This window comes from Paramisgurnus dabryanus, chromosome 21 (genome assembly GCF_030506205.2).
Source record: "Paramisgurnus dabryanus chromosome 21, PD_genome_1.1, whole genome shotgun sequence".
Classification (NCBI taxonomy): domain Eukaryota; kingdom Metazoa; phylum Chordata; class Actinopteri; order Cypriniformes; family Cobitidae; genus Paramisgurnus; species Paramisgurnus dabryanus.
In genome coordinates, this window is record NC_133357.1 from 8949711 (window position 1) to 8964050 (window position 14340).

General features: G+C 37.6%; 1 protein-coding gene and 1 long non-coding RNA gene across 3 annotated transcripts in view; both read left to right on the plus strand.

Moving 5' to 3' along the window:
• The window catches only part of LOC135764990 (alpha-2,8-sialyltransferase 8F-like), a 29621-nt gene extending 18331 nt beyond the window's left edge, over positions 1-11290 (plus strand). For both annotated transcript variants that reach the window (XM_065275666.2, XM_065275665.2), the window contains exons 5-8: positions 470-614; positions 693-805; positions 899-982; positions 10577-11290. In XM_065275666.2, coding sequence (XP_065131738.1) covers positions 470-614; positions 693-805; positions 899-982; positions 10577-11039 — 805 coding nt within the window. In that variant the 3' untranslated portion in view covers positions 11040-11290. The remainder of the gene's footprint in view (positions 1-469; positions 615-692; positions 806-898; positions 983-10576) is intronic.
• Positions 11291-11453: 163 nt separating this feature from the next.
• On the plus strand, positions 11454-12614 carry LOC135764991 (uncharacterized). Its single transcript, XR_010540382.2, has 3 exons — positions 11454-11761; positions 11834-11903; positions 12371-12614. It is a non-coding gene; the product is annotated as an uncharacterized lncRNA (long non-coding RNA).
• The last annotated feature ends 1726 nt before the right edge of the window (positions 12615-14340 follow it).

The window sequence follows — 14340 nt, forward strand, 5'->3', positions numbered from 1 at the left end:
ATTTTTTATTTATTTGTAGATTGCGTTTTGTGTTTACAAGTTGTAATATCTATTTGTGACTTTTAGTCTGTCCATTTTCAATAATATTGGCATGAAATTACCCCCATTCAAACATATGCGTAATTGTTTAATGAGATTTTATGAATGATTAAACCAAATGCATGTTCGTCTTCTTTAAAGTCATAAGGAAATGAGTTTTCCATGTTAAAGGTTTGCATTTCTTACAAAAGAGTTGATGTCATATGAGTAGTTGGTGTCTATATACCCGTATATATTTACTCACTTGGCTTTGTCTCTGGCTTTTGATCAAGCTGTCAGGGTTTATTTTGTGATAAAAATCTTAGTCGCTACATACTGTTCCTTTAACACATGAATACTGATGAAGAGAGCAGAAATATTACATCTAATCCATGACTGCTTTTCTTTCTTTGTGTGTGTGTGTGTGTGTGTGTGTGTGTGTTTATTACAGGGTCAATCTGAAGTTTTGTTGTAATGCCACAGAAAATTTATTTCTTACCAAGCACAACACAGCTGTCAATCAAGAGATTCAGTATGAAAACAATATTAAACGAATACACAAAATGGATGCAAAACTTCACAGGATGTTGCCTGAGGTGCGTGTGAATATATCAAGCTCTGTAAAACCCGTTTATTTGTGCTGTAATTGTGTGTTTGTGTACATGTGTATATAGGGCATTCCCTGGATTTCTGGTGGTTTGGGTCGCTGTGCTGTGGTGGGAAGCGGTGGGATTTTACAGAACAGTAGCTGTGGACAAAAGATTGACAGTGCAGACTTTGTCATACGGTAAAGACATCCCATAATGAGACCACCGTCCCATCCCTCATCCATCTATAAACGTTCATCACATCTCGTTCTGACCATCATTCTGTTTTTTAGGTTTAATTTGGCGACTCTTAATGTCAGTGATGTTGGTGTGAAGACGAATCTAGTCACCATTAATCCCAGTCAGATTGAGAAAAAGTTAGTAACCAGACACACACACGCACACCAAGACATACACACACACAAACACAGATGCACACACAAAAATGTACTCAAAGAGACGGATGTAAAACTGTATTTATGTAGTCATAGATGAATAATAAGAGTTGTGTAGATGGTAATGATGATATATCATGAGCCTCAAACACGATTGTTTCCTCCTCCTTATGTAAACCTCATGCATACAAAAGAGCGCTGGAAAACAGACCAATTACAACATAACGCCAACTGTGACGTTACAGTCCAGATGTACACCACAACATTAAATTACACATTAAAGGCGCTCTAAGCAAATCTGTGTGACGTCACTTCTTTTTGATGTTCGAAGTGTTGTCAAACAAAAACAGAGCTTAGCTAACTCCTCCCCCTCCCTTCCATGCTTTCTGAAAGAATCATGAACAACGCCCAACCCTCACTCCCAAATCCTTCTTGTCGTTTATTGGCTGAAACACTTTGTTATGTTTGGTGGTGGTAGTAGGGCTGGGCGGAATGACCAAAAATCTATTCCACGGAATGAGTCATTTTATTTCACGGAACGGAATATTTCACGGTATACATGTTTTTCAGTTTATATTGTTTTTTGATGATAAAAATTTACAGAAATACACCACTCACTTTAGCTTGTAACTAAATGCTCACCACAGTTTTAAAATATGAGCATTGAATCTTGTTTTTAATTGAGTAATTAACTTTATAGACTATTGAAGCTATAGTATGGCTTCATTGTATTTTGTATTTATGCATACATTACATTAAAACATATGCAATATGTAAAATGAACAGGTATAAATATATGCAAAAACCTACAGACAGGATAAATACCTGTATATGAGAGAAGAAGCTCTAGATATTATAAATGTGACAGATGCTATGATGTGATGATCATAAAGTTTGTTTTAAGGTCTTGACGCCCTTTACTTTCTATTAGACCTCAACACTTGCATCTCTTTCTCGTCTTTCCGATCAATTATGTTTGTACAAGCAAATGGCGCGTCAAACTACATCGCTCCATCATCGCACGTGTCACTGATATAAAGGCGAGTTTTGTCTTAGCATGCTTAAAGTTCAGAAAACTTTACAACTATTAGCATTATGTGCGAGAAGAACTCTTTATTTGGCGTCGCAGCTCCTTGCGCTTGCCTAGAGAGACCTCTGCACGCGAGAGACCGGCCGGCTGCTGCATGAGGAGAGAGAGCGCGCAAGCAAGAGTCTCGCTGCGTGACCCGCGGTGGATTCACTGGCACTTATTATAAAAATTACACAAATAACTCGTTCATTTTTTATAAGTGAACTATTTTACATGTTTCTCCGTCACACTCAGTCTAACATGCTGGAGGGCAGAGTTAGCCATGCCCACTTATTTGCATTCCGAATAGAAAAATCTGTTACGTCTGACATTTTATTCCGCGGTAACGGAATATACCGTCATACCGCCCAGCCCTAGGTGGTAGGTTTGACCACTTCGTTTTTGTTGCAGTTTGTGGAGCCGGGGTTGTCTACAGAGACCACATTTTTTACAGTGTGTTTAGAGGACAGGCAGCTAGCAGATAGGAAGGAGAGATTTACTGTATGAAACAAAAATGTTTTATGGCCTAAAAAGCATGAATTCGCATAGAGCACCTTTAAATTATTAAGTTGTTACTGCTGAGATAGCATTATATGCTAGTTAATGCTATATGTTAGTTATTGCCATATGCTAATTAATGCTATATGCTAATTAATGCTATATGCTAGTTAATGCTATATGCTAGTTAATGCTATATGCTAGTTAATGCTATATGTTAGCGTTTACGCTGAAGTTCTACTATTGGCTTCAGTTACGTTTTGCAGGTCCATACTGAAAAAAAAAACAAATTTACCACTCAGAAACTTTCATTAACAATCTCCAAACAATTGATTATTCGGTAACGCTTTAGATTACAGCCCGGAAAGTTCTGCTTAAGTACAGCGAATTTACAGCATACCTTTCTGTAATTATAGTGTACTTATAAAGTATGTACATGTAATTATAAGGGAAATGTTTGGGGACATACAATATAAAGGGGTAACAACCAGGAAAAATACAAATAATATATACAGTAAGTATTTTATAACTAAGGGCTAACTATTTTAATATTACATGGTATGACCTACATGCTAAAAAACGTGGAAAATTACAAATGATTTATACAGTAAGTATTTCATAACTTCGGGCTAACTATTCAAATATTAGGCCTACGTGATACGGCCTAGGCTACATGCAAAACAACAATCTTATGTTTGAGAGCAATTTAGCGAGAACAGACACACATTCACTGAATTGTTTCGATCACACTTCTCTGGTGTGTGGTGTTGTAGCATCATGACTGCTTTCACATGGATTCTGCAAACTGTGCTGATTCAGAAGAGACCTCTGTAATGGTTGTAAAGTGCGCTGGGTCTTTTCCTTTAATCATAATCATACACCACATATCTTTTTGGAATAATATAGGTATTAAAATATATTTAGGCATAGGTATTTTTTAACCATAGGGTGTATATATTCTATCATTTCATGATGCATGATGGAGATTACTAAACAACAAAACTTCAAATTCAAGGAAGTGAGTTAATGTGTTTATGCTATTTATTAGTACAAAATTAGTACAAAATGTATGTTGTACAATTTGTTTAGAACTTTCAATAAAATGTAATATGCTTATGATTTGCGAATGTAATGCTCAGTTAAAGGTGCTCTAAGCGAATTCATGCATTTTAGGCTATAAAACAATTTTTTTGTTTCATACAGTAAACATCTCCTCACTATCTGCTAGCTGCCTGTCCTCTAAACACACTTTAAAAAACGTTGTCTCTGTAGACAGCACAAGCTCCGTAAACTGCGACAAAAACATAGTGGTCGAACCTACCACCACCAAACATAACAAAGTGTTCCAGCCAATAAACGACAAGAAGGTTATGGGAGTGAGGGGTGACTCATACAGAAAGCACGGAAGGGAGGGGAAGGAGTTAGCTACGTTCCGTTTTGTTCGAAAACACTTTGAATGTTAACAAGAAGTGACGTCACACAGATTCGCTTAGAGCGCCTTTAACTAAAATAAACCTAGCTTGATGATGATGTATGCAGTTTGCATATGCGACCTCTGGAGGATGCAGCCGTCGAATTGAGAAACGGCCCTCATGTGTATAAAGCGTTCTACGCAGGTGCAGAGCGCACGCCCCTCTGCAGGAGGTTTGCTGGAACGCAATCCCGAGGTGGTTTTTAGCTCTTTATTACCCAAATATTATAAATTGTTCCCTTATAATTACACGTACGTACTTTATAAGTAGCCTACACTATAATTACAGAAAGGTATGCTGTAAATTCACTGTACTTATGCAGTACTTTCTGGGCTGTAATCTAAAGCGTTACCGATTATTCCTCAAAATCTGTCTCTTCATCTGATACAGACTCGAACATAAGATCTGTTTACACACACAGAGAGTTACTGAACAGCCAATCAGAGAAGAGCTCAACATTATTATTCATGACCCTTTAATAATAGATAATTTCATTCTAAGGCAAATCCTAGGGTTGTAAATGGACATGAAAAACTGACTCTGGATCATTTTTGCGCTTAATAAAGCCACAAACCTTCTGTGTAGATATCAGAACACAATTTAACAGATTAATTACAATGCATTCTTTGGCACCTTTAAGAACAAGTCTTGCAGTTAATTGGGTCTAATCAGTCTTACTTTTCAGATTCAAATTGGACCAATACAGATTTTTATGTAACTGATTATAAAAAAGTAATGGCCTGTTATGAAGAAAATAAAACAGATGACTAACAGTTTATGCAACCAGCCACATGACTTATCTCCTTAAAAAAGTTAAAGTTTAGTGGCAAGAGACGTAAACACTAAATACTGAATCGTACCTGAAGACGACGTTTTGATCTGAACATTGTGTTTTTACATTATGTACTTAATTCCTGTATTGTTGGTTTACATCTAAAAAAAGAGAGCAAAAATAAATAGCAACAGTTCTGAATTGCAGCTTTAAAAACCTTAGCTCATGTATTATTTTTAACCTAAAATCTATCAAATGTAAACATTATGGGGTGGTTTCCCTGACAGGGTTTAGATTAATCCAGCACTAGGCCTTATATTAAGACATTTAAGGAGTTTTTACAAATATACCTTATAAAATATTATTACTGATGTGTATCTTGAGACAAAACAACAGCACTGATTATGTAAACATGTGTCAATGCAAGGTAAATCAGACTTTATTAAACATATTTCACTGTGTTTTTAAACACATAAGCAAACCTCTTAAATTAAAGTATTTGCTGTAATTTGTACTGCGATCTTTATTCGGATGTTAAATTCTGCTGATGTTATTCCTGTGAGTGGGTTCATTTGCATAAATATAGAATGGGAATTAAACCCAGTTTAATCGCATACAGTCAACACAGTTCTCAAAAACAGACACATTTCAAAAGTACATTTGTTTCCTCATTAAAGGATTGTCGTGCTGACAGTAAATCCCTCGTCTCGTCCTAAAGTAAATCCCTCGCCTCGTCCTAAAGGCTTAAATCCAAGAACTCAGGTAAAGAAGAAAAGCAGAGGGCAGAAAGCAAAAGGCAAATGCCAAAAGGCAAAAGCCCAGAGCTCATGAAAACCAAGACCTTTATTCTCTATCCCTTGACCATGTGACCAAACCTAACATGATACATTCAAACTGACCAATCAGAAGACCACACCTTTAACCCCCACTGTATTTAACAAACAGCTGTAACAATAGTCTTTGTAAGCACAGGAATGCAGATGGTACAGTATGGAAATGGGGGTTGTGACAAATTGTGACGAAGTAATAAATTCCTATATTTTCAATCCTACAAATTTCACAAGACTTTTTTAAGATGTAAAATAAATCTCTTTCCCCAGAGTGCATATGTGATGTTCTTGCTCAAAATACCATATATGTTAAAGCAATAAGCCCCAAGAAGCAGTGGGTTACCAGTGCATTTCGAAACAGCTAAGGGGCGTTGTAAACCGTGGGTTTACCGGGGTATTTTATAACGGCTTAGAACGCGTTTCAACCAATCAGAATGAAGAACCAGAACTTCCTGTTTTATAAAATTTCTTATACGATGTTAAAATTGACACTTTGTAGGTGTGAGCAAAAATGTGCTGTTTTGTGTGTGTACTTTAAAATGCAAATGAGCTGATCTCTGCACTAAATGTCAGTGCTGTGATTGGATAGTACAGATTAATGGGCAGTATTATTATAATAAGATCCCATTCTGACATCACAAGGGGAGCCAAATTTCAATCAGCTATTTTTTCACATGCTTGCAGAGAATGGTTTACCAAAACTAAGTTACTGGGTTGATCTTTTTCACATTTTCTATGTTGATAGAAGCACTGGGGACCCAATTTTAGCACTTAATCATAGAAAAGTCAGATTTTCATCATATGCCCCCTTTAAATATATGCTAAATATATTTTTGAATTTGAAAATATATGTTGATATGAAAGTTATAACTAAATATATTTCAAAATCTATTTTAAAGGCAAGCAAATACATTTCAACTAATGAATAACATGTATATCATTTTAACAGTTATTTTGCAAGTTTGCATTAACATGTAATCAATATATGATTTATTTGACATCTTAAAAAAGTCTTGTGAAATGTCCCCTTAAAAACATATTTTTTAGCCAGAGAAATGTAATTTTTTACTGTATAGGTGATTCCAGCTACAGGTGGCATAATTGCTAAATGCTGACTCACCTGGCTTTTGTGACCTGATCCGTATGATCCGAGTAATAGGTTTATATTAAGTTAGCATGTCTGCAATGTATTGGGGTCCTAAACCATGCATTGATTTATAAATGAGTAATAATACTTTAAAATCCATTGTAATTGTAACCGTAAGCACCTGCAATGATCGATGTGCTGAGATGTTTTTCTAGCAGCTGTGTTCTGTATGAGCTGCAGATATCTGATGGTCTTTTGGGGAATCTCAATAAGAAGTTCATTTCAATAATCCACCCTGCTGTTGATGAAAGCATGAATAAGTCCAGTCTTAAGACAAATTCTGTTTTGAAATAAAACTTTAATGTTGCAGAAGTGAGTGAGAGTTGTGTTTGTCTTCTTTGTTTAAGTCTTTTATTATGAAGTTCTGTGTTTCATGTTCATGTCTTTTTAGGGCTGCCACTAACGACTAGTTTTATATCGTCTAGTTTATCGATTAATCGATTTTTCTAATGACTAATTTACCACTAAAAATGAACAAACATTCAATCAAACATTCCTAATGTTATATGAACGCGGCATACTCTTTTTATATTGTATATAAATACAATTTATTAACTTTATATATCTGTGTGTATTTATTATCAGGGCCGCTGCTGGTCAAAAGGGTGCCTTAAGCAGACTTAAGTTAAAAAACAACAACAACAACAAAATCACACACAACTATATAGTATGTGTGAGAATACAACTTTATTAAAATGCTATTGTTATAGTATATATACTAAAGCCTATATTTCTCTCTGTACCTGTGTAGTTAATGGTTTTTAATGTGACAAAGCTAATCTTACATGTCAGTATAAATCCAAGCAATTTTTAAGAATTACTAAATGTCTTTCTTGTCAGTAAATTAAAAGTCAGCTTTCAGAAACCAGCAGATTTCTATGAACAAAAGTAAAAGTTGGTATGTATGGTTATGTTCTCAATAATACAGGTGTTTGATTGATTTATTTAACTTCCGCCAAAACGCTTGCGCGCCCAATTCAACCACGCCAATCATAACGACACATTAAATTACTAGCTAAAATGAAACTTATCACAAAAATGAACATTTGACCATATATCAGCGTGATATCAACTACCCTAAAAGACCAAAACCATCTTTCAGAAAAAATTTTGTAAGTGTAAATAATTGTTTTATTTAGAGCAGAGTCCCATTGGTTTGCATAGAGAGGTCGGGGTTTCTGACTTGTATTGCATCCAGCCATCAGGGGGCGATCAAAGTGCCAGAGGCTTCCCTTTTTTAAGATGCATGAGGCACACCTGGTGCAAACGGATGGTGTATGATATCAAAGCATCATGAGAGTAGACTGCTCCACATGCTTTCTAATCACTCTCGCTGTACTTTTATGTTTTTTGTGTGTGAATCGATCTGCAGTCAGGTGGCAAGAATCGACTGCCGGATGACATCAAAGTACTGCGAGAGCGATTCGCAAAATAATATGGAGGAGTCTGCTTTTATATCGCTTTTGCGAAACTTTGACGTCATCCGACTGTCGGTTCTTGCGGTGCCGCATGAAGTCGAACAAGCCTATTATCAAACGGCACAGATCAATCGAAACGATCAATCAATTTCAGTCCTTTCAAGCCTTTTCTTTAAAAACAACAGCAGTTTTGAATAGTTCTGCCTAAACGAATGAGTTCATTCACAAAAAAATTATGGTAGCTTTGCATTTTCCAGCGGCGCTTCAGATGTTCATGCATTGATTACCAGCTAATCTGATGTAATCCCACACTTTAGACCCCTTCAGCCTTTGAAAACTTTTGCTAACTAACTCGTTTGACATTGCACTCGACCCAGCTTCATTCTTTGGAAACTGTTGCTTACTGAGCGAACCCACTGATGGAGACGGCGATAGACATAAGGTTCGCACCTCCTAGTGGTGTGGAGGAAACGGATGTTATTTTAGTGTGAGAACAAAATTTAAAACATAAAATAATGAAATGACTATAAATATTGATGTCGACTAATTATCAGAGTCGTGTCGTGTCGACCAATCACGACAGCTCTAGTCTTTCATTTCTGTCACAAAGTACTCACTATGAGGAGACAAAGTGTAGACCCAGGTGCAGTTTTATTCGATAAAGTAACATCAACAAACATAAACGTGGCATGAGAAGAACCTACACAGTTAATACGCTGACATTTAAACAAAGCTTGACAAGGACAAAGCAACACAATAGGGCTTATATACATACAGGGAACCAATCAGAACATGACACATCAGGGTTTAACCATAACAATGAACACTTCAAAATAAAAGACATGAACATGAAACACAGAACTTCACAATAAAAGACTTCAACAAAGAACACAAACACAACTCTTACAAAGTTTCAGATAAAGATTTAGGAGAAATCTTCTCTTGCACATTAACATAAAGGATAAATAATGATGGTAGAAGTCCAACCAAGCTGTTAGATTATTTAGAGGGTCCATGATCTGATATTGTTTGTTTATTGTGGTAATGGCAGATGATGTGTCCTTTGTGCAGAGGGCTAAGTGTGTATTTATTTCTGAGAGAAGATCAAAAGGGAATCGATGCATGTTGTCTAATTAGGGGCTGTTTACACTTGGTATTAAGGTGTGTTTTCATCAATCGGATCACAAGTGGACGAGAGAGACACATCACATTTACACCTGGGGTGCGCTCCACTCCAGTTTTAGACACGCACTCGCGAACTTCCCTAAACACTTCCCCTCGGGGGAATCCCTGTCGCCATTTTGAAGTGCATTCCACTTTGTCAAGTGGACTAGGGAAGTTTGTGTGGACAGACCCTCGCTCCCTCGATTTTGACCGAGGGAGCGAGTCTACTTTATATGTTCACTTCAGGCAGCTGCATATCCCACAATGCATCACAATTGTGACGTCACTTCAGCAACTCGCGCTTTGCACATGGAGGGGGTGGTCTCCACTTTCCATGTGAACAAGGGCTTAGGGCGATCCATTTGAACCTACTTCAAGTGTTTCAGCAGTAGTGGGCACTCGTACAACGTAAGCAATGACGTACATCCGAGTGAACGAGACTGTTCATAAAAAAACGAACTGGAACGCAGGGCTGGTATTTAAATCCGTCTCTTTTGTCCACTTTCGACCACTTCTGTCCTAAATACTGTGAGGGGGTGGTCTGTTTATATTGATGCAAACTAATATTATGTCGCAGTCCACTGCTTGTTTAGCAAGTATACATGCTGCACAGAGTTTTGTACGTGTGTATGTTAGAGCTTTCTCTGAATTTTCAGCGCAATTGATGAAATAGGATCGCGAAACTTTCACACGCTTGCAAAACGAAACTATGGAGATCAGCCGCTTTAGTTTATCAATGAAAGGCTTAAAATAGCGCTGTTCACCGTCTGTTAACGCCAGAAGTCAAAAAAAGACGTAAAACTTGTGTTTAATACCTCAGATTAGATAAATGTGCGGAGAGAAGGCGGTCGCGTGTGGCTGTTCGAACACATTCAACCACATATGCGTTACGCAACTCCAAAGCGATCCGATCGACAGGGGTTTCGACTACCTCTGGATGTGGTTGAAAGTGGTCGAAAGTGGACGAGCTCAAAACGTTTTGAACACCATTTACACCTGGCATTAACGTCGTCCACTTGTGATCCGATCGACGAAAACGCATGTTAATGCCAAGTTTAAACAGCCTCTTAGTTATACTAACTACATGTTTATCCACATAACTATAGCTCTTTATCCTGTAATGCTGGTTTTTGATGGGGATTCACCCAGTTTATCTCAAGGGGTACAGAAGTGTTCATAAAAAAACCTCTGTGCGTGTTTCTGTAGTTACAGAAACCTGGAGAAAAACGCAAGTTCACTGGTGGAACGAGTCCGTGTGTACGGGAACGCTCACCTCATTATCCCGGCCTTCGCCAAAGTGTCCAACACCAAGTGGTCTCTCCAGACTCTTCGGGCCCTTCGGCCGTTCAGACCTCAGCAGCCGGTCGTGTTCTTCAGTCCCTCTTACCTGCGGACGTTGGACCGGTTCTGGAAGGAGCGTGGCCTGAAGGAGATCCGCCTCTCAACGGGGTTTATGATGATCAACGTGGCATTGGAGCTGTGCCAGGACGTGGACGTTTACGGATTCTGGCCGTTCGACACAGACTTTCAGCTGCGGCCGCTTCCTTACCATTATTATGATGAGATTCGCCCGAGCCGCCACATGCACGCCATGCCGGAGGAGTTCATGCGTCTGCTGCAGATGCACAGCCAGGGGGCGCTGACATTACACCTGCAGCAGTGCTCTTAACAAATACACATTAACATCCTAATGCATCTCTACCAAACCTGAAGGGTTCACGCACATTCATCTGTTTACTGTTTAAGTGCTGAACACTCGAGACTTCTGGTGCTTTTAAATTATATTATGCCCATTTTTACAAGATGTAATACAAGTCTCAGGCGCATCTGCACGTACACACACACACACACACTGGTATTCCTATCTTTTTTTGTCTGTTTGTTTGTTTATTTATTTGTTTGTTTGTTTCTGATGATGGTGAATCTGATAACACAACTAAATAATTATTGTCATGCATCATACATTGTCAAAGTGTGCAAATAAAGTCTTTGATTTTTTTATGTGAATTTGACAGGTTTGCATGTTTTTTTAATGTAAGTAATGTCAACTCCAGAATATCTTTTTGAGTACAGTTTTTCTACAGTGTTCAGATCTGATTGGTGTGTCTGTCTTAAATAATCTGCATTATTTCCTTTTCTATCTGAGAGATTTTGCCAGTATAGATCTGTGTCATTAGTGTCTAACTGGACTTTAGAGTCATAAAATGAGTAAATGATTAATTTCACTACAGATGAGTTCAGACGGCTACAGGTTTCTCACACATCAGTACTTCTCAGACATTAAACCTCCTGACAGCTTTTTTGAAGTGTTGTGTGTTATGAAGGAAAGCTGATGAGCTGGCATTAATCGTCATTAAACCGCATGATCGGACAGCAATGGAGGACAATAAGGTAAGAGATGCAAATATTGAAAAACATTGAAATGACTTGTGATTTCACCAGACTTTTCTCTTTTTTTAATAGACTGATCGCGTAAACCCACCCACAACCCCACCCGCCACGCCCACTTCACCAGTGTCTTCTGAACAGCCAAGTGAGACAATCCAACACACACACACACACACACACACACACACACACACACACACACACACACACACACACACACACACACACACACACACACACACACACACACACACACACACACACACACACACAGAGAGATCTATAATGTTTGTGATGTCATATTTCTACAGTATATATGATTAAATCTGCAGTTTTATAAGATCTGTTTTTAATTCATGTTTTAATCAGAACGCTAAATGTAACCACCGTATGTTGAGAAATAACAGACGTTTCTCCACAGACGGGACTTAAGACAAAAGATTTCATCACATTTAAAAGATTGGTCCCAAAAATCTAAATGAGTAAAAAATGACATCAGTTAAATCAAAGTGCTTATTGAGTTTGTCTATCTTATTGTATGAAAAAAGCATTCATCTAATTCATTATTATTTGTCTAAAGTGTTTCTATAAAGTTTTTAATTTGTGTTGTAGAAACAGGAGGTAATGAACGCATCAAAAAGCTCATGATGAAACTCCACCCACTACAAAACGCTGCCCTTACATTGGCAGTTTGACCTGCCAATAATTTCTAACATGTCCATCAATGGATGGAGGAAAAAGTACCTTTTTTATTTTGTGTAAACTTCATTCATGACTTTGTCTTAAATTGATTTATGATGTGTTTGTGTGCACACTTCTGTTGTGTTTGTCATTTATACTGTATGCTACTACACAATAAAACCCCTAACTACTTAAACATCTCTGTGTGTGTGTGTGTGTGTGTGTGTGTGCGTGCGTGTGTGTGTGTGTGTGTATAGATCACACAATCTAACTCAATAGGCTAGAAAACTATGTTGGCATCTGTGGTCAGGCGTTAGCCAATCTCTATCACTTTCTTTATGTAAATGAGGAGGAGTCATATCACTCCCTGGTTACATACGGCGTACCACAGGGATCAGTTTTAGGTCCTATCCTGTTCTCGTTATAGATGTAACCTCTAGGAGATATTATCAGGAAACATAACATACGTTTTCATTGCTATGCGGATGATACCCAGCTTTACATCTCGTCACATCCTAGCGAAACCCACCAGTTTTCTAAGCTAACAGACTGCATAAGCGATATTAGTGACTGGATGTCACATAACTTTCTCATGCTAAACTCCATTAAGATAGAGATACTTATTATCGAACCGAATCGCTACAAACATATGACAGATTACAAGTTGCCCATAGATGGCTGCACTCTGGTGCCGTCTTCCACGGTTAAGAATTTAGGTGTGATGTTCGAGTGCAATTTATCTTTCGATATCCATATCTCCAACGTCTGCCGCACAGCATTTTTCCATCTTAGAAATATCTCAAAAATACACCATATGCTGTCTGCATCAGATGCAGAGAAGCTTATCCACGCTTTTATGACCTCTAGAATAGACTATTGTAACTCGCTACTCGGAGGATGCCATGCAAATCAGGTAAACAAGCTTCAGCTAGTTCAAAACGCTTCTGCAAGAGTTCTTACTCGATCTTAGAAGTATGACCGCATAAGCCCAATTCTGGCATCTTTACACTGGCTACCAGTTAAATATCGCATACAATTTAAAATATTACTAATCACCTACAAAGCCTTAAATGGCTTAGCACCCTCATATCTTAGAGAATTACTATCAGAATACAATCCGTCACGTGCACTGCGGTTGCAAAATTGTGGTCTCTTAATTATCCCTAAAAAAGTGTATAAAGGTGGAAGATCCTTTTTCTACTTAGCCCCTAAGCTCTGGAATGATTTACCAACCAATATCCGAGAATCAGACACAGTAGATAACTTTAAATCTAGACTTAAAACTTTTCTCTTTAACAAGGCATTCACATAATTTGTTTTAGTAAAGGTACTCCTCTTAAAATAGATAGTTTGTACAACCTAATAAATAAATAAACTAAATCCTCATTTTCGTCAACACTTCAAAGCATGGTAAATGTTATTATTATTCTTAAGAAATATGTTTAATCTCTCCTTACTCGTTTACATATGTGCAGCAAACCATGAGTCGGGCATAAACTTTCAAAAACAAATGTCACGTATAAAATAGAAAAGGCTACATAAAAGGAAAAGAAGGAAAAGAAACGCTACTTTGTGCACAAACCACAATACAAGGCCAAAACTTCAAAACTAGACCAATAAAACCCCGAATCAGGCCATTAATTGCCAAGCGCAGAGGAGTGATTGACTGGTATGTATGGCATAATGTTATCACTTGCTTGGCCCTCCTCCTGAGGTTTCTGAGGAGGAGGGTGTCGAGTAAGGGAGTACTATGAAGCCCAGACCGGCATCAGGTGGAAAGAGTAATAAAATATTGTACTCAAGTAAAAGTAAAGTTACTTTAATAATATTTTACTTAAGTAAAAGTAAAGTTACTGGTCTAAAAATCTACTCAAGTAAAAGTAAAAAGTAAGTCATTTAAA